The 20,780-nt window shown below is 43.5% G+C and overlaps 2 protein-coding genes across 5 annotated transcripts in view; one reads left to right on the forward strand and one right to left on the reverse strand.

Moving 5' to 3' along the window:
• The window catches only part of rars2 (arginyl-tRNA synthetase 2, mitochondrial), a 70,295-nt gene extending 59,692 nt beyond the window's left edge, over positions 1 to 10,603 (reverse strand). Inside the window, exons 1-2 of the mRNA XM_041187228.1 lie at positions 10,406 to 10,603; positions 5,398 to 5,471 (exon numbers count right to left, since the gene is read on the reverse strand). Coding sequence (XP_041043162.1) covers positions 5,398 to 5,471; positions 10,406 to 10,441 — 110 coding nt within the window. The 5' untranslated portion in view covers positions 10,442 to 10,603. The remainder of the gene's footprint in view (positions 1 to 5,397; positions 5,472 to 10,405) is intronic.
• A 100-nt stretch (positions 10,604 to 10,703) lies between these two features.
• orc3 (origin recognition complex, subunit 3) overlaps positions 10,704 to 20,780 on the forward strand; it is an 89,223-nt gene continuing 79,146 nt past the window's right edge. For 2 of the 4 annotated variants that reach the window (XM_041188689.1, XM_041188690.1), the window contains exons 1-2: positions 10,722 to 10,809; positions 12,600 to 12,654. In XM_041188689.1, the coding sequence (XP_041044623.1) occupies positions 10,775 to 10,809; positions 12,600 to 12,654 (90 nt within the window). In that variant the 5' untranslated portion in view covers positions 10,722 to 10,774. Of the gene's footprint in view, positions 10,810 to 12,599; positions 12,655 to 20,780 lie in introns of all 4 variants that reach the window. The other 2 variants (XM_041188692.1, XM_041188688.1) reach the window with 2 other exon arrangements.

Genomic DNA, 20,780 nt, shown 5'->3' on the forward strand with positions numbered 1-20,780 from the left:
GTGGCCAGAGCGGAATTAAAAAATTGGGTCAGAGTCCCTGCAATCTCCTCCCTTGCCTCCCTCAGCAGCCTGGGACACAAATCATCTGGACCTGGAGATTTGTCCACCCCAGCCTGCCAACCCCTCCAATACCTTGTCACTCCCTATATCAATTTGCTCAAGAACCTCACAGTCTCTCTCCCCGAGTTTGATACCTTCATCCTCATTCTCTTGGGTGAAGACGGCTGTGAAGTATTCGTTCAACACTCTAACAATGTCCTCTGGCTCCACCCATAGATTGCCCCCTTGGTCCCTTATGGGCCCTACTCTTTCCCTGGTTATCCTCATCCCATTGATATACTTATAGAATATCTTGGGATTTTCCCTACTTTTACCAGCCAGAGCTTTCTCATATCCCTTCTTTGCTCGAATATCTCTGGTCATCCATGGTTCTCTGGGCTTGATACTCCTTCCTATCACCCTAGAGGGAACATGTTGAGCCTGTACCCTCCCCATTTCCTTTTTGAACGCCCCCCCACTGCTCCTCTGTAGATTTCCCCACAAGTAGCTGTTCCCAGTCTACCTTGGCCAGATGCTGCCTTATTTTACTAAAATCTGCTTTCCCCCAATCCAAAACATTTTTTTTGAGACTTGTCTATTTCTTTGTCCATAACAAACTTAAACTGTACCACGTTGTGGTCGCTATCGCTAAAATGCTCCCCCACCACCACCTCAGCCACCTGTCCGGCTTCATTCCCCTGAATTAGGTCCAGCACTGCGCCGTCCCTTGTTGGGCCCTCTACATATTGACCTAAAATGTTTTCCTGTACACTTCAAGAAATCCACTCCATCCAAGCCCTTAACACTCACCTGAATTTTCCTGTCGGCGATTTGGGGCGGGGCCCGATGTCATCCCGGTCCCTTTAAACTTTTAGGAAGGCGGGCGGACAGCGAAATTAGTTGTATGCATGCTGAGCTGTCAAGGGTCAATTGAGGCAATTGACAGAGTAATTAAGATAATTAAAGACCTGCCCGTCCAACCTTAAGGTTGGCGGGCAGGCCAGGAGCCCCAGCGGGCTTCTGATAATACATGAAACCTCATCCACTGGCGGGATGAAGGTTTCATTTCCGTTTTTAAAAACTTTAATACATTTTATGTGGTATTTATTAACATGTCCCATCTCGTATAAATTTTTTAATTTTTCTATTTTTAAAGTTTTCTGGACTTTCATTGCACTGGACTGTCAGTAATCTCCCTGAGACAGTACTTTGTCTCAGGGAGCAGTGAGCTCTTCGACAGCTGGGGATTCCCTCCCTCTCCCACCCCGCACAGGAAGCGCATGGCGCTTCCTGTCGGGCAGGCCTTAATTGGCCCGCCCACTCAAAATGGCGGCGGGTCTCGTTTCGGTGGTGGGAGTCAGCTGTTCTCCCGCCACTGTGCCGGTGGGGCCCGCACGCCCACCAAGGGAAAAATTCTGCCCACTATGTCTATCCCAATTAATGTTGGGAAAGTTGAAATCACCTAATATAACTACCCTATTGTTATTGTTTTTACACATTTCCGCAAATTGTGCACATATTTGCTCCTCAATTTCCCACTGATTATCTGGGGATCTATAATAAACACCTAACAATGTGGCTGCCCCTTTTTTATTCCTAAACTCTACCCACAAAGCTTCATTCGATGCCCCCTCCAAGATATCATCTCTCCTTACTGCAGTAACTGACTCCTTAACTAAAAATGCAATGCCTCCTCCTCTTTTACCCCCTCCCCTGTCTCGCCTGAAGATTCTATATCCCGAAATGTTGAGCTGCCAATCCTGCCCCTCCCTCAACCACATCTCAGTGATGGCTACTATATCACAATTCCATGTGTCAATCCTCACCCTTAACTCATCCATTTTACCTGTAATACTCCTGGCATTAAAGTAGAGGCCATCTAGCCTTACCTTACTCCCTTGAAACTTAATGCAGCTGTACTCCCTCTGACTTGATTGCTTTACTGTATTATGATATGTCCTTATTCTGCTAACATTCTGTGTCCCCTCCCCTTGCTGAGTTAGTTTAAACTCCTCCCAACAGCACTAGCAAACCCGCCCGCAAGGATGTTAGTCCTGCTCTGGTTCAGATATAGACCGGCCTGCTTGTACAGGTCCCACCTTCCCCAGCAACGGTCCCAGTGATCCGGGAATTTAAAGCCCGCCCTCCTGCACCAACTCTTGTGCCACGTATTCATCAGAAGTGCGGATGTTTGCATGGGCTAGTCTGCAGGCCCCTTGCATGGGGTATGAGAAAGAGAGAGTCTGCGGAGTCTGAGGTTAACTCTGTGTTAGTCTCTACTTTTAAAAACCTGCTGAAAACTTATTTTTAAAAAAATGTGTTTTTGCTCATCTCTCCTAATTGAAACACTACTGCTCACTGCCTACTTCTGTAGAAAACAGCTACGGACCATTTCTAATGTTAAAACATTATTTATGTGCAGTTTCCCGTCTTCTGCAATACATTCCTTCCTCCTTGGGCCAGTCGCTGGAATGCAGTGTTGTGATGCTGTCTAGCTACGGGACAGGATATATCTGAAGCTCAGGCTATCAATTCTGCCTCAGGGTGGGAAAAGCATCATAGTGATTGGAACAGGGGGATAGGAAAAACTTATGGATTGAGAGAGTTTTGTGGTCGGTGCCAAAGCAAATGTAATGTTGGCATTTATTGCAAGAGGAATGGAATACAAATGTGTTGCTACAGCTGTACAGGGCCTTGATGAGATCACATCTGGAGTACTGTGTACAGTTTTGGTCTCCTTGCTGGAGAAAGGATATAACTACATTAGAAACAGCTCAGAGAAGATTCAGTCAACTGATTTCTGGGATGAAGCGTCATACGGACTCAAAACGTTAACTCTGTCTTTCTCTCCACAGATGCTGTAAGACCTGCTGAGTTTTTCCAGCAATTTTTGTTTTTGTTTCAGGAAGTCAAGGTTTATTGGGGCCGATATGTAGGTGGAGTTAAGACCACAATCGGATCAGCCATGATCTTATCAAATGGCAGAGCAGGCTCAAAGGGCCGAATGGCCTACTTCTGCTCCTTGTTCATGTGCTCAAAGCCACTTTGCCGCTGACCTTAAAAAATCCTGCCCACAAAGATCCGGAGATCGCTGTAGCACAAAAATTTCCCCCTTTCCAATCTGGCTCCAAATCGGGGGGCGGGGGTCCTCCGGGCATTTAGCAACATTGATGTCATCAAGCAGGGCAAGTGGGCGATCACATTGGCGTATTCTCATGAGAACAGCAAATCAGAAAGTATATACCACCCTTCATTTTTAAAGTTTTACAGATTGGGAAATAAATGATTGTGACATTCACATGGGTTTAAAAAGATAAAGTGTCGTACACAATCTTTAATGTTTTTAGTCACATAATTCTTTATCATAATGGATAAATCTGGCTTTCAACAAATATGAAGGTACTTTTTCAGCACCAGAGAGGCTGTTTAGCAGTAACCATGAACTTAGGGTGTCATCTAAAAAGTCAGTTACATCTCATAGCAAGATGTAGCATTTTCAAGGGGTTTTTACAGCAAGACTGAATGTAAGAATTTAAGTTCTTATCAGTTCAATGATTTCTAATAGATTGCATGCTCAGGGATCTCAACAGTGCAGCTTCTGGAGGAGCATAGAATCACTGACAGCAGCTTGTGAATTTCCAAATGCGCACATGCAGACTTCAGAAGTTGCTGTCAGTTTCAGAGGAGTTAGGACAGCACTGACAATTTCACGGTCATTCCTACACCAAATTCCAGGCCACTAAATTTACACATTTATTCTGGTACGTCTCCTGCCTTCCCTGTACCGTCATCAACCAAACCCCCAGGGATCTTACTGAAGCTCTTTATCTAAATATTGTTAATGCAGCTGAGGGGCAATAACTTGCATTTATACAGTGTCTTTAACATAATCAAATTTTGCAAACATCAGACAAAATTTGACACTGAGCCACATAAAGAGATGCTAGTGCTTAAAGCTTGGTCAAAGAGTTAGTTTTTAAAGGAATGTCTGAGAAGAGAGGGAGAGATGTGGTTTAAGGAGGGAAATGCCACAGCTTGACGTCTTGGCAGTTGAAGGCACAGCCACTAATGGTGGAGCAATTAAAAATTAGAGGGTTGTAGGGCTGCAGGAGTTTAATTGTCTGCATCATCCACAAGTACATGATCAGCTTCCAAGTACAATACCTCTTCCTTTGAGCTCATTCCATCTCTGTATGCTCATACTGTACAACCTGCCATCAAATTTTAGACAAGTAGTAACCTTTCAGGTCAGCATTGGGAAGACTAAAACCAATACTTTCTCCGCTCACCAAATTCTGCTTCCCTGAACTGAAGTCACACCCAAAACATCCTCTAGTGCCAAGCCCGCTTACTTTTACCTCTGCAACATTACCTGTTTCCAATCCTATGACAGACATAAAGATTGGGATTGAGCAGGAAATTTGTATCTATATGTATTGAGATCCAATGCATTATAAAATAGAAAATACAGAAAGATAATCTATTTTCCCTAATTTGCAAGTGACTTACATTACGTTCATGAGAACGACATACATACACATGCACACACACACACACACGCACACACACACGCGCTTCTCTGTATATTCACATGTTTAACATAGCTGCATTATATTTACAATCTGTGACCTTGAACCCATTATTGCCCCAAGGTCCCAATGCTTTCTTACATTTTCCCTCCATCTAACTATCTTCAGACTTTCAAATCCAAAGTTTGACAGGAGAAAATCACTACTCCTGGATTTACTTAATACCCTGTCCTACTCTTTCCAGTCTTGGTAATAATGGCTTGTGCCTAGGTCCTTTCCCCAGGCTCAGGATTCAAGAGTGGTCAAGGAACTCCCAAAAATTTACATTTACACAATTAGCGAAAATTGACAAAGATGCATTGGAAGGATATATCATGAGCGTGATAATGATCAGCATAACTTCCTCCTCAGTAAAAGAGCAATCGCGGCATCATTCATTTTCCCTTTACTGTGGCCTTTTCCTTTCTTACTTTTTAAATATGTCCCATTTGTCCAAAATATCAATTTTACAGCCAGCAAGTTCATACACCATTCATTTATTGCCTGATCTTGATCGTGCTTAGGAGTAAAGCACAGAGGGAAAGTACAATGACCAACAAAGCAAGGAGCATAGAGTAGGCCATGAATGATGACAGCGGAATGGCTGAAGGGAGGGTGCATTCCTGATAATCATGTGACGGCTACTGCATTAACAGCCATGCCATATAGCCCACAACAGACACCGGGGCCACATGCCAATCAACCTGCTACAAAGACATTTAAAAAACAAGTTTCATCAATGCAATCTAAATCAGCACTGCTTATGAAATATATAAAACTGTTAAATTACTGTTTCTTGGAGACAGGAACAGCTGACACCATGGGAATAAGCTTCTCTGTAGATGTCCCCAGAATTCTGGAAAGCTGAGAAAAACCATTAAATTAAAATAATATTAAGAAAGAAAGTGCCTTTCTGGGAAAAAAAATTCAGATAACAAGCAGGAAGCACCAGATCACTTAAATTTCAAGTTAAAAAGTTTAATTTCAATATATGAGCAGAATGGGCTTCTAGGACGATGAGGCAGTAATCTAACTGCAAGGTATTAAAATGGCAAACTTTAGGAGTGAAACTTGTACAATCATTTTAACTTCAAAGTTACACTGCTGCCTCATAACCGTTCCAAGGCTCCTTTACTTGTATAACATTTAAATTTACCTTTGAATTAGTTTTTATGCTGACAGTGCCTATTAGTGCACTTCATACAACAGTTAAATAAGGATAAAAACAGAAAACTGCGGAGGCTGTAAATCCAAAACATAAACACAATTACCTGGTCTGGCAGCATCGGCAGGGAAGAAAAAAAGTTGATGTTTCGAGTCCTCATGACCCTTCAACAGTACTGATTAAAATTAGGAAAGGGGTGAAATATAAGCTGGTTTACGGTGGGGGGAGAGAAGTGGGGGGTGGGGGGGGGTGGTTGTGTAGGGACAAGCAAGCAGATAATCAAAAGATGTCACAGACAAAAGAACAAAGAGGTGTTGAAGGTGGTCAACTCCAGCATGATGCCACCACCAAACACATCTCCCCTTCACCACCACCACCACCACCACCACACCCCCCCCCCCCCCCCCCCCCCCCGCCTTCACATTGAGGATATCGTCCATCATGTTGTGTGGCACTATCACTGTGCTAAGTGGGAAAGATTTCAAACAGGTCTAGCAACTCAAAGCGGGGCAACCAGGAGGCGCTGTGGGCCATCAGCAGCAGGAGCATTGTACTCAACCACAATCTTATGGCCCAGCATAACCACCCCCCCAACCTCCAAGCCCAGGGGATCAACCCTGGTTCAAAGAAGAGTGCAGGATGGCATGCCGGGAGCAACACCAGAACTACCTAAAAATGAGCTGTCAACCTGGTAAAGCTACAACACTGGGACTACTTGCGTGCCAAACAGCAAACGATAGACAGAAATAAGTGATTCCGCAACCAATGGATCACATCTAAGCTCTGCAGTCCTGCAACATCCAGTTGTGAATGGAGGTCGACAATTAAACAACTCACTGGAGGAAAAGGCTTCACAAATATTCCCATCCTCAATGATGGGGGAGCCCAGCACATCAGTGCAAAAGATAAGGCTGAAACATTTAAAACAATCTTCAGCCATAAGTGCCGAGAGGATGGTCCGTCTTGGCCTCCTCCGGAGGTCCCCAGCATCACTAATGCCAGTCTTCAGCCAATTTGATTCACTCTATGTGAAATCAAGGAACGGCTGAAGGCACTGGATACTGCAAAGGCTATGAGTCCTGACAATATTCCAGCAACAGTACTGGAGGCCTGTGCTCCAGAATTTGCCACACCCCTAGCCAAGGTATTCCAGTACAGATAAAACACTGGCATCTATGTAGAAAATTGTCCAGGTATGTCCTGTACACAAGAAGCAGGACAAATCCAACCCAGCCAATTACCGCTAAACCAGTCTACTCTCCATCATCAGTAAAGTGATGTAAGGGGTCATCAAGTGTGCTATCAAACAATAACCTGCTCATTGATGCCCAGTTTTAGTTCTGCCCGAGTCACTCAGTTTCTGACCTCATTGCAGCTTTGGTTCAAACATGGATAAAAGAACAGAACTCCAGACGTGAGGTGAGAGTGACTGCCCTTGACATCAAGGCAGCAATTGACGAAGTGTGACATCTAGGAGCCCTAGCAAAACTGGAGTCAATGGGAATCAGGGGGGAAACTCTCCGCTGGTTGGAGTCATTACTAGCACAAAGAAAGATGATTGTGGTTGTTGGAGGTCAATCATCTCAGTTCCTGGGCATCACTGCAGGAGTTCCTCAGGGTAGTGTCCTTGGCCCAACCATCTTCAGCTGCTTCATCAATGGCCTTCCTTCCATCATAAGGTCAGAAGTGGGGATGTTCACTGATGATTGCACAATATTCAGCACCATATGCAACTCCTCAAATACTGAAGCAGTCCATGTCCAAATGCAGCAAGACCTGGACAATATCCAAGCTTGACAAGTGGCAAGTAACATTCGCGCCACACAAGTGTCAGGCAATGGCCATCTCCAAGAAGTGAGAATCCATCCATTGCCCCTTGACATTCAACTGCATTAGCATCACTGACTCCCCCACTAACAACATACTGGGGGTTACCATTGACTAGAAACTAAACTGGACCAGCTATATAAATACTGTGGCTACAAGAGTAGGTCAGAAGCTAGGAATCATGCGATGAGTAATTCCCCAAAGCCTGTCCACCATCTACAAGGCACAAGTCAGGAGTGTGATGGAATACTCACTCCTTTCCTGGACAAGTGCAGCTCCAACAACACAAGAAGCTTGACACCATCCAGGACAAAGCAGTCCACTTGATTGGCATCCCATCCACAAACATTCACTCCCCCCACCACCAACACAGTGGTAGCAGTATGTATCATCTACAAGTTGCATTGCAGGAACTCATCTAGCGTCCTTAGACAGCACCTTCCAGACCCATGACCACTATCATCTAGAAGGACAAGGGCAGCAGACAGATGGGAACACCACCACTTGGAAGTTTCCCTCCAAGTCACTCACTACCCTGGCTTGGAAATATATCACCGTTCCTTCACTGTCGCTGGGTTAAAATCCTGGAGCTCCCTCCCTAACAGCACTGTGAGTGCACCTACACCACAGGGACTGCTCACCACCACCTTCTTAAGGGCAATTAGGTATGGGCAATAAATGCCAGCCTAGTCAGGGATGCCCACATCACATGAATGAATTTAAAAAGCAGCTGGGAGGCATGTTGGGAGTGTATAAAAATACTGGTTAGGCCACAGCTGGATTACTGTGTTCAGTTCTGGTCACAACATTACACAATAGGAAACATGTAGAGAGGAGATTTACCAGGATGTTGCTTGAACTAGAAAATTTTAATTGCGAGGAAAGATTGGATAGGCTATGGTTACTTTCTTTGGATGAGGAGGCTGATGGGTAACCACAATGAAGTGCATTAAATTATGAGAGGTCTAGAGTGGGTAGGAAAGACTCACTTCCCTTCGTTGAGTGGTCCATTACCAGGAGGTATAGATTTAAGGCAAGAGGTTGGTTTATAGAGGATTTGAGAAAACAATTTTTCACCCTAGAGGGTGGAGGGAATCAGTGTAGAGGCAGAAACATTCACAGCATTTAAGAAGTACTTGGACATGCAGTTGAAATACCATAATCTAAAAGGCAAACATTGATATTCCTCCCCACTCACCCCACCAAGTCAAAAATCACAAAAACATTTAGTTGGTCAAAAAATAAAATACAGTCCAAGAGCTGGAAAGTGGAATTAGGCTAGATGGCTTCTTGGCAGCCAACGTGGACACAATGGGCTGAATGGCCTCAATCCATGCTGTAAATTTCTATGATTCTATTAGACTACCTACTCCTGTCTTATGAAGGTTACTTGAAATGCTGTAAAATGTAAACAAAATATATGAACAGAATTTCCTTGAAAAAAGTATTGATGTAGCACTTCACATCCTCAGAATGTCCCAAGGAGTTCCACAAGTAACGTGTTATGTTTGAATTGAAAATGCTGTTGTCATGTAGGCAAACCAGGTGGCCAGTTTGCAGACAGCAAACAGCAAATGAGTTGAATGACTAATGAAACAGTGCTGGAAACACTCAGGTCAGGCAGCATCAATGAAAAGAGAACAAAAGAATCAATGTTTCAAGTCAATGACTTTGTCAGAATTGCAGTTTAAGGATCAATGACCTTAAATGTTAACCCTATCCGCTTCTCTTCTCTTCACAGGTGCTGCTGAATGTTTCCAGTGTTTTCTGTTGTCATTTTAGACTTCCAGTATCTGCCATAATTTTTTTTTGGTAATTTTGGCCAATTGGGAGGGGAGGGGAGGCTATCAGAGGGCGGGCGGATATCAATGATTGCCAGCTCACAAGAACAACTCATTGCTCTTCTTGAACAGGCAGTCATGGCTGTTGTCTAAATCTCACTCCAAAGATGTCACCTTCAACAATGCAGAACTTCAGGGTCAGGAGTGCTGCACTGAAGTGTCAGTCTAGATTATGGGATACAGTTGTGTTTATTTGGAATGGAGAATCCCTCAAGGGTACCAATCCACAGTTTCAATGCCCCAGACATAGCTTGTAATGGAGGAAAAGTGCACTAAACTTAACTTTGTTCCTTAAGAAAAACATTTTGGCACTTCAGAAAGCAGAAAACTAATGATTTAGTGATACAATCATTTGCTACCAAATATTCTTCCTTATTTCACTGTTGACAGTAATGGCAATAAGCTGACCTGGCATAGTTTAAATGAATTAAACATTATAAACTTCTGATTAGTAGCACATTATTTCCAAGCTGGAAAAATTAATTTTCCATTGAAGGGAAAGGATAATAGCTTTAAAAAAATCTTTAGCTAGTGTCAATTTATATAATATGCAAAGAAGCTCAATGCTTCTCCAGTTATCAAATAGCTTCAAAAACAGAAAATGCTGGAAAAACTCAGGTCTGACAGCATCTATGGAGAGAAAAAAAAGTTAAAGTTTATGCCTCTTCTTCATAAGGACACGAAACGTTAAATCTTTTTTCTCTCTCAACAGATGCTGTTAGACCTGCTGAGTTTTTTCCAGTATTTTCTGTCGTTTCCGATTTCCAGAATCCGCAGTATTTTGTTTTTTTTCAAATTGTTTCCAAAATATTTTTTCATAAGCCGGTATTGGAAAACTGATAGAACTGGTGTATTTATACCATGATATTCAACAAACTCACAACAGACAACTGAAGGTCACGCAATATGGAACCCCTGAATTAGATGATCAGCGTATCTTAAAAGCACTGCTTGCTGCTACGTACCTGAGCTGCTATAGACCTTCGGAAAAGACAAGCCATACCATCATTTGCCTGAGAACTAAAATTCAGAAATCCACATTCAATTCCCTGCCTTCTACAGCGCTTATGCCATTCAGCTACTCGGATCTGCAAACTCACAACTTCTGCCTGCGGCTGCCCCGTAAAGCAGCAACTCACACGCGCCGTGCTGCAGACTCCGCCTTCTGACCTCCGAACTCTGAACTGTGACCTGGACCACAATTAGCGAATGGGAATGGCCCTCCCAGTCTGTGCTCCGGTCGCGGGGAGGTAGAGGCGCTCTGATTGGCTCTCAGCTGAGTTCTAGAACGAGCGGGAATCGCGCGGTGGGGAGAGGGAGCGTTCGGAAAGCGAATGTGGAGACAATGGCGACTTGTTTTGTGTCCAAGGTAAAGGCTCCTTCCACTGAGATCCACATGAGGCGAATTAGAGGAGGGTGCAACGAGGGGGGGGCTCCTGCTTTAAGCTGTTGCCAACACTAAGTACTATTGTCTGAAGTAAAATACACCAGCAACTGAACCATAAGCTGAGTTTGCTGTTGTTCGGAGTTGAGTATATTAGTAATTTGTCCAATGAAACTAGGGATCTGTCAATCCAACTACTTCAGGGGCTTTCCTCCCTACTCCACCCCAGACCCCAGTTTTACCAGTTTCTTGAGCTATACTGAGCTGATTTCTGGCCTGATCTTGCATCTCCAGTGTTCAGCTCTTGCACCCACATCTGGATCAAGACTATAATGATATCTGGAGCCAGTTAGTTCTTGGCAGAACCTGAACTAAGTGATGTTGAGAAGTTATTGGTGATCTGGTGTTGCTTGATAGCATTATTGATTACTCTGTTACTTCGCTGATGTTTGCAAGGAGGCTAATTCAATGCTATTTGAAAAAGTTAGATTTATCCTGTTTTCCTGAGGATAAATTAGTGAGCAATTTTTTCTAAAAAAAAATTACTTCTTGATTTCCTTTGGTGAAGGTAGCATGCAGCTAAGTCATACAAACTGTGTCATACAAATTGGGTTATATTACTGATTGCTGCTGAGTTTGCTAGTTCAGATGGATTGGCTGTAGGGTTATTACAATTATCTATAACATCCTGGGGATTACCACTGACCAGAAACTAAACCGGACCAACCATATAAATACTGTGGCTACAAGAGCAGGTCAGAGGCTAAGAATCCTGCGATGAGTAACTCATCTCCTGACTCCCCAAAGCCTGTCCACCATCTACAAGACACAAATCAGGAGTGTTGTGGAATACTTTCCACTTGCCTGGATGAATACAGCTCAAACAACACTCTAGAAGCTTGACACCATCCAGGACAAAGCAGCCCACTTGATTGGCACCACATCCACATTCACTCCCTCCATCACTGACGAACAGTGGCAACTGTGTGTACCATCTACAAGATGCGCTGCAACAACTCACCAAGGCTCCTTCAACAGCACCTTCAAAATCCACGACTTCTACCAGCAAGAAGGACAAGTGCAGCAGATAGATGGGAACACCACCACCTGCAAGTTCCCCTCCAAGCCACACACCATCCTGACTTGAAGCTACATCGCTGTTCCTTCAATGTCACTGGGTCAAAATCCTGGTACTCCCTTCCTAACAGCACTGTGGGTGTACTTACACCACATGGACTGCAGCGCTTTAAGAAGGCAGCTCACCACCATCTTCTCAAGGACAATTAATAGATGGACAATAAATGCTGGCCGAACCGGCCATCCCCAAACCTCATGAAAGAATAAAGGTTTTAAAAAGTTTTTAAAAATCAATAAGTATCCAAGTAAGGCACCCGTACGGCACTGTTTCCCATCGTGAGTCAGCAGCTTTAGGGGGACAGGTGGATCTTGGACGGGAAAACATTGTTTTGTCGTGGTTTGATGTATCATTTGGGAATATGTATGTCTGATTATTCCAGCCCTAGAATAACAAAACCTGATGAGTCACTTGCATCATAGTCTCCATTATTGTATTCTGAAAGCTCCATGATGCTTCCATTTACATGAGTTTGTTTAAATTAAATTCCTCTGCACTTTTAGAATGAATTAATGTAGGCAGCTGTTCACAGTTCTGTTATTAGTGCCTGAGATTTAGTGAACTGTTGCACACTGTTAAAAATTGTAACATGATGTAGCTGCAAGCGGTTGATTTTTTTTGTTCCCCTTTTGCCATACAGGGGTGTTTTGTTTTCAAGCCAAAAGACTCCAAAAAGAGAAAGATATCTGTCACAGGTTTGTACCTACTGTTTTAATTCGACAGAATTGTGTGCAGGTCATGTGTACAACATTGGGTAAATAAGTACTGTATTTTATAGTGCACTGCTATGTTTAATGACATTCCACATTTTGTTTCTATCACTTATTTGTTCTGTTCTTGTCCCTATATATCTAATTCCTCCATCTCCCCCCCCCCCAACAACCCACAATCTGCCCACAACAAAATGCAATAAAGTGTCATTTTGAGGATGAGCTCAAACATGTTTGCAATAGGTTCTGGGTGTTGTAGTGCTGACCAGCATTCCCCGTTTTGCTTGACTGGCTGCTAGTCCAAACTTCCTACGATAACACTGTAGAGATAGAACATATAACAGCTGGGAAATGGTGCGCATGAGGCAATGGGCAAGATTCTTCAGATAGCGGTGTTCAGCACCCCACGCCCCGCCACACACACACAGACACCCCCCCCTCCCCCCCGCGGTCAGTGGGAAATGCATCCCCGATGAGGCAGCCAGTATTGCAGCTATTTAATGCACCTTGTTCAGGAGAAAGTCCCACCTCAGAAAGCTGTCAGTCAATCAGTAATCCTAGTTGCACTGCCCAGGATTGGAGCTAGAAGCAGTCCCCAAGATTCTAAGTCCAGGACCAGGTAAATGTGGGGGGATCTCGGGGAGGAGAGGTGAAGCCTGAAGTGGGTGAGGTGAAGGGTGACAATGCGGGAGGAGAGGCTGGGGGATGGTTGCGGGGGGGGGAGGCGCACCTTTGGGGGGCATACCTTGTAGGGGGATGCTTGATGTTGGAGGGAGGCAGCCCACCTCTTCTCTTCCAAGGGCTGAACAGGGTAACTTTACGCACTTCCATCATGCTGCTGAACTCCTCCTCGTGAAAATTGAGACCGGATGGGAAACAGCCCTTAACTGGTCCTTATTTGCCCACATATGGACCTCAATTGGGGCAAATTGATTGATTGTAAAATAACCCCCCCTGCCCCCAGCTCAAACTGAGCTATATTATTGTTCAGAACAATTAATTTTGCCTGTTGTAAATGTGAACAAGAAAAGAAAGAAGGACTTGGATTTGTAGAACGAACACCTTTCACAACTGCAAGATGTTCTGAAACGTTTTACAGCCAATAAAGTGCTTTGGAAGTGTAGTCACTGTTGTAAGAATTGTAGAAAGTCAAACTGTTGCAAATAACAACAAAGCTAATTTAGATGACCATAACTTTTGCACTAAGTAGCCATTAATTGAAAGATCATTTTTTATCTTTCACTGGGATGTGTGGATTAAAACTGAAAGTCTGGCCAATAATTGCAGTAATTAAAATTATATTCTGTTTAAAAAAAGAAATGAAAATATATTATTTGCTTTTCCTCTCCCTCGAGTCTGATTTGGTTAACTTGAGACATTCTGTGCCCAGGCGTTGCCTGAAATTGTTTTGCAGCTAAGATATACAGTTTTTTTTTCCACATGAGGAAGAAAAAGAAAGATATAGGCCGGGATTTTCTGGCGGGCCAGCCAAAAGCCCGTTGACTTTTCTTTTATATGTAGCCTTTGACATTGTAAAACTGTCACCATTTAAAATTTGTCCTTAGAAATTGGCTGCTGGCTGTGTCTTAAAGAAATCAAATAAACTGTCCAAAAGAAGACCACTAAAACATACTGAAGATTCAGTATCTTAGTGTGGGGTAAAACTCTTTGGATTTTTCACAATGTTAAAGACATTATGTAAATATAAGTTGTTGGCATTGATAGTCACGTTGCATTTTATTTTATTTTTTAAATAGTTATCGACAGGGGAGAGAGGCAAACTGAACCTTTATTTTTCTCACCCTCTGTCCAGAAGCAGAGTTGTTTTACTTGTTGAATTAGTGACGTGTTTCCCCAAACCCTCTGTTGGCGAAGTCAATTTTAGAGTAACTTGCAGCAAAATCTCTTTAGGGTTAAACCAGAAGTATCGTTTATCCGTACACTCAAACCCGGGAGATGGCTGCCACGGCTCCATATACACACGCACACGAGTAGGAGATGGGAAAGGAGAGTTTTACGATTAGCACTAACTTAAAACAAAAAAAACCCCAAAGATAGGGATATTAATCTACGTGAATGTTAGAGTCCAGAATGTCAGAGCTCAGTGAGGGTCCCTTCTTGTAGGAGTTAAAGTTCAGGTGGGCTCAGCTAGCTGAAAGGAGTTACCGAATTTCTTCAAAGTTGGTGATGGTGCAGAAAGATGAGGCTGGTAAACAAAGATTTTGTCTGCTCTACAGGCAATGGCAGGAATCTTCCAGAACACCAGGCTTCAAGGAGTTTTAGTTTTGAGGCAGGCTTTGTTTTCAGCCTGCAGTCCTGCTTTGGTGTTGACAGGGCTACATGTTAACAGCAGACTGCCCTGGGAATCCAGGAATTTAGTATTAAAATTTTCCAAAGGCCAAAGGAGCTTAGATCTTGTGATTAGTCAGTTTCAGGTTAATAATCAGTTTTGAAGTCTCTGGTCAAAATCCATTGTTCCTCTTGGGTGATAGATGGTGGATACTAGTGCCTCTGCAGCTATAATAAGTTTTGAAGCTTGCTGTCTGTTTTAAGTCTAGGCTGGGAAGACAGACGATCTACTGCTCCTTTGTTTCATTGATTGTAATGGTTCACACAACGATAGGTGTGAGATTCCACAAGGATGAGGGTTGAGCTTTGTTCTGTACGGAAGCATGGACTGCTTCAGTACCGTGACTCCTCACTGAAGCAGTCCATGTCCAAATGCAGCAAGACCTGGACAATATCCAGACCTGGGCTGACAAATGGCAAGTAATGTTAGTGCCACACAAGTACTGGGAAATGACCATCTCCAACAAGAGAGAATCTAACCATCGCCCCTTGACATTCAATGGTACTACCATTGCTGAATCCCCCTCTATTAACATCCTGGGGATTACCATTGCCCAGAACCTGAACTGGCCTAGCCATATAAATACTGTGGCTACAAGATCAGGTCAGAAGCTGGGAATTCTGTGGTGAGTAACTCACCTCCCGATTCCCCAAAGCCTGTCCACCATCTACAAGGTACAAGTCAAGAGTGTGATGGAGTATTCTCCACTTGCCTGGATGAGTGCAGCTCCAACAACACTCAAGAAGCTCAACACCATCCAGGAGAAAACAGCCCACTTGATTGGCACCCCATTGACAAACATTCACTCCCTCTCCCACCGACGCACAATGGCAGCAGTATGTACCATCTACAAGATGCACTGCAGGAACTCACCAAGTCTCCTTAGCAGCATCTTCCAAACCCACAACCACTACCATCTAGAAGGACAAGGGCAGCTGATACATAGGAAGACTACCACCTGGAAGTTCCCCTCCAAGCCACTCATCATCCTGACATGGAAATATATCGCCATTCCTTCACTGTCACTAGGTAAATATCCTGGAACTCCCTTCCTAATAGCACTGTGGATGTACCTACATCACATGGACTGCAGCAGTTCAAGAAGGCAGCTCACCACCACCTTCTCAAGGGCAACTAGGAATGGGCAATAAATTCTGGCCTAGCCAGTGAGGCCCACATCCCATGAATGAAAAAATAATCTATTGGAAGTTTCCAGAACTATAGCCAACTTACACATCGTGACCTGTAGCAGCCATGTTTTTGGTGTAGCAAAGTCCAAGGAGCAAGCGAGGTTTGATTTAAACAGTTTATGATCTCTTTCATGCCTTATGGACATGACAAATGTAAATAGTTACTCTGTAGTTACTAATGGCAATTTTGCAACTTTGTCCAGCTGAATCTTCTGGAATATGGTTTAATCTTACACTTTAAGTCTTGATATTTTTAGGACAATTTTACGTAATTCCCCTGAATAAAATTAGCTGATCTCCCATGGCCTTGGTGAATATGATTTCTCTTGCCCATACCTGCATTGTTGATTCTGTCTTCTCATCTTTTTAAAATATAGAAAATAGAAGCAGGAGTAAGTCATTTGGCCCTACGAGCCTGCTCTGCCATTCAATATGATCGTGGCTGATGCTCTGTCTCAACACCAGACTCCCGTGCTCGCCCCATACCCCGTGACGCCTTTAGAGTCTAGAAACCTATTTCCTCCTTAAACATATTCAGTGACTTGGCCTCCATTGCCCTCTGTGGTAGAGAATTCCACAGATTCACCACCCTCTGAGTGAAGAAGTTTCTCCTCATCTCAGTCTTAAATGGCCCATATCATATCCTGAGGTTGTGACCCCTTGTTCTGGACCATCCCCCAGCCATTCTGGACCCCCCCTCCCCCCTCCCTTGCATCCATTCTGTCTAGCCTTGTCAGAATTTTATATGTTTCAATGAGATCTCATCTCATTCTTCTGAACTCCAATGAACACTGGCCTAGTCAGCCTAATATCTCCTAATACAACACCCCAGGAATCAGTCCAGTGTACCTTCACTGCACTCTTTCTATGGCAAGTATATCCTTCCTTACATAAGGAGACCAAAACTGCACACAATAATCCAAGTGTGGTCTCACCAAGGCCCTGTATAGCTGCAGTAAGACATCCTTGCTCTTGTGCTCAAGTCCTCTCGCAATGAAAGCCAACATATCATTTGCCTTCTTAACTGCTTGCTGCACCTGCATACTTGCTTTTGGTGATTGGTGTACAAGGACACCCAGGTCCCTTTGTACATCAACATTTCCCAAGCAATCACTATTTAAATAATACTCTGCCAATCTGTTTTTCCTCCCAAAGCGGATAACTTCACACTTAAGCATCTGCCATGTATTTGCACTCTCACTCAACTTGTCCAAATTGCTTCTTAACACCCTCTCACCACTCACATTCCCACCTAGTTTTGTGTCGTCAGCAAACTTGTAAATATTACATTTGATGCCCTCATCCAAATCATTGATATATAAATTGTGAATAGCTGGGACCAAAGCACTGATCCCTGCGGTACCCCACTAGTCACCGCCTGCCATTCTGAAAATGACCCATATATTCCTATTCTGTTTCCTATATTCTAACCAGTTCTCAATCCATACCAATATATTACCCCCAGTCTCATGTGCTTTAATTTTACATATGAACCTCTTATGTGGGACTTCATCGAACGCTTCCTGAAAATCCAAATACACCACATCCACTGGTTCTCCCTTATCTACTCTGTTGTTTCATCCTCAAAAGACTCCAGGAGGTTTGTCAAACATGACCTACCTTTCATAAATTCATGTTGACTCTGCCTAATCCTGTTGATATTTTCTAAGTGTCCTGTTATCACATTCTTTATAATAGACTCTAGCATTTTCCCTACTACTGATGTTAGGCCAACCAGTCTGTAATTTGCTGTTTTCTCCCTCCCTCCTTTTTTAAGTAGTGGGGTTACATTTGCCACTCTCCAATTTGTCGGACTGTTCCAGAATTTACAGAATTTTGGAAGATGGCAACCAACACATCCACTATTTCCATGGTCACTTCCGTTAGTACCCTGTAGATTATCAGGCCCTGGGGATTTATCTGCTTTCAGTCCCATTAATTTCCCCAACATTGTTTCTTTAGTAATACTAATTTCTGGGAAGTTATTTGTGTCTTCCTCTGTGAAGATAGACCTAAAGTAGTTGTTTAATTGCTCTGCCATTTCCTTGATCTCTATTATAAATTCTCCCATTTTGGACTGTAAGGGACCTACATTTGTCTTCAATCTTTTTTTTTCTTCCGTACTTATGTAAGCTTTTACAGTCTTCATTTATGTTCCTTGCAAGTTTACTCTTGTACTCTGGTTTTCCCCTCTTTGTCAATCTCTTGGTCCTCCTTTGCTGAATTCTAAACAGCTGCCAATCCTCAAGCTCGCTACTTTTCCTAGCAACTTTACATGATTCCTCTATGAATCTAATATTCTTAATTTTCTTCTGTTAGCCATGGTTGGGCAGCTTTTCCAGTTGTGTTTTTGTGTCAGAAAGGAATATATAACTGTTGCAATGCATACACTTGTTCCTTAAATATTAGCTATTGCCTATCCACCATCATGCTTTTTAATAATATTCCCTAAACTATCTTAACCAACTGACACCTCATACCATTCTCCCATTTTGGACTATAAGGGACCTACACTTATCTTCACCAATCTTTTTCTTCTTACGTATTCATACCTTCTTAGTTTCCTTTGTTTAGATTTAGGACCCTAGTTTTGGATTGGACTACTTCACTTTCCAACCTAAGGAAGAATTCTATCATGTTATGTCATGTTCCCTAAAGGACCCCACACAACAAGATTGTTAATTAACCCTTTCTCATTGCACAAAACCAAATCTAGGATAGCCTGTTCCCTAGTTAGTTCCTTGACGCACTGGTCTATAAACCTATCTTGTACACACTCCAGAAATTCATCCGCCACAGTATTATTGCTAATTTGGCTTGCCCAGTCTATATGTAAATTAAAGTCACCCATGATTACTGTAGCTCCCATGTTACATTCTCTAATTTCCTTTTTAATACCATCCTCTACCTTACTGTTTGGAGGTGTTTAAACAACTCCCACTAATGTTTTCCGGGGTTGTTGCTTCTTAGCCACACCTAGATTGATTCTACATCTAGATTTTCTGAGCCAATATCCTCTCCCATTTTTGCACTGATTTCACCCTTAACTAACAATGCCACTCTACCTCCTTTTACTTTTTGCTTGTCCGTCCTAAATATTGAATACACTGAGTTATTCAGTTCCCACCCTTGGTCACCCTGCAGCCATGTCTCTGTAATCGCAATCCTGTTGTACCTGTTTACATCTATTTGCGCTGTTAATTTGTCCACCTTATTGTGAATGCTCCATGCATTCAGGTACAGTGCCTTTTAGACTTTTTACATCTTGTTTTTTGTACTACGGCTCTATTTGCTGCTAACCCCCATTTCCTCTGCCTTCAACTTTTGCTTTTTTCTGTCTTTCATTTCTATCTTTGTTTCCCTCTCTTGTGTCTCCTCTCTCAGGTTCCCATTCCCTTGCCACTCTAGTTTAAACCCTCCTCCACAGTAATAGTGAATACCCTTGCGAGGATATTGGTTCCGGTCCTGCTGGGGTGCAATCGTCCAGCTTGTACAGATCCTATCTTCCTCAGATTCGGTCCCAATACCTCAGGAATCTAACTCCTTCCATCCTACACCATTTCTCCAGCCACACATACATCCGGTCTATTCTCCTATTCCTGATCTCGCTAGTTTGTGGCACTGGGAGTAACCCGAAATTACTACCTTTTGAGGTCCTGCTTTTTAATTTATTTCCTAGCTCTCTATATTCTGCTTTCAAGACATCATCCTTCTTTTTACCTATGTCCTTGATACCAATATGGGCCACGACCTCTGGCTGTTCACCCTCCCCCTTCAGAATGTCCTGCAGTCGCTCAGTGACACCCTTGACCTTGGCAGGGAGGCAACATACCATCCCGGTGTCACGTCTGCGGCTGCAGAAATGTCTGTCTGTTCCCCTTATGATAGAATCCCCTATAACTATTGCTGTCCCACTCTTTTCTCCCCACCAGCCCCGTGCAGCTGAGCCACTCATGGTGCCATGGACTTGGCTCTTGCTGCATTTCCCTGAGAAGCCATCTCCCTCAGCAGTATCCAAAATGGAAAGTCAGGGGTCTCCTGCACTACCGGCCTATTGCCTTTACTCTGTCTGGTGGTCAACATTTGCCTTTCTCCCTGTACACTCTTTACCTGCGGTGTGACTACCTCATTGGACGTGTTATCCACGAAGATCTCAGACCTTTGGATGATTCACAGTGACTCAGCCGCTGCTCCAGATCTGAAACACGGATTTTAAGAAGCTGCAGCTGGAGGGACTCCCCGCACATGTGGTCACCGTGGACATTGGGAGTGTCCCTGCCCTTCCCACATTGCACAGGGGCAGCATTCCACGTGACCAAGCTGTCCTGCCATGAGTTACCCTAAAATTACTCCCTTTACTTTTACTTCCACTAGTTTAGAGAATATTAAGGACAGTAGAAATACTCAGCAAGTCCTACTTACAAAAGTCACTGCTCTTCTTTCTGAGGAATGGTAGAAAATGAGAGGATCACCTCCTTCCCTCTTCAGCGAACCCCCTCACTCACCAAGCTCCAACTGAAGTACTCAAATGCAGCCCAAGGCAGCACTCAAGGGCAGCCCAAGGCAGCACT

The sequence above is a fragment of the Carcharodon carcharias genome, chromosome 5 (genome assembly GCF_017639515.1).
Source record: "Carcharodon carcharias isolate sCarCar2 chromosome 5, sCarCar2.pri, whole genome shotgun sequence".
Taxonomy (NCBI): Eukaryota; Metazoa; Chordata; class Chondrichthyes; order Lamniformes; family Lamnidae; genus Carcharodon; species Carcharodon carcharias.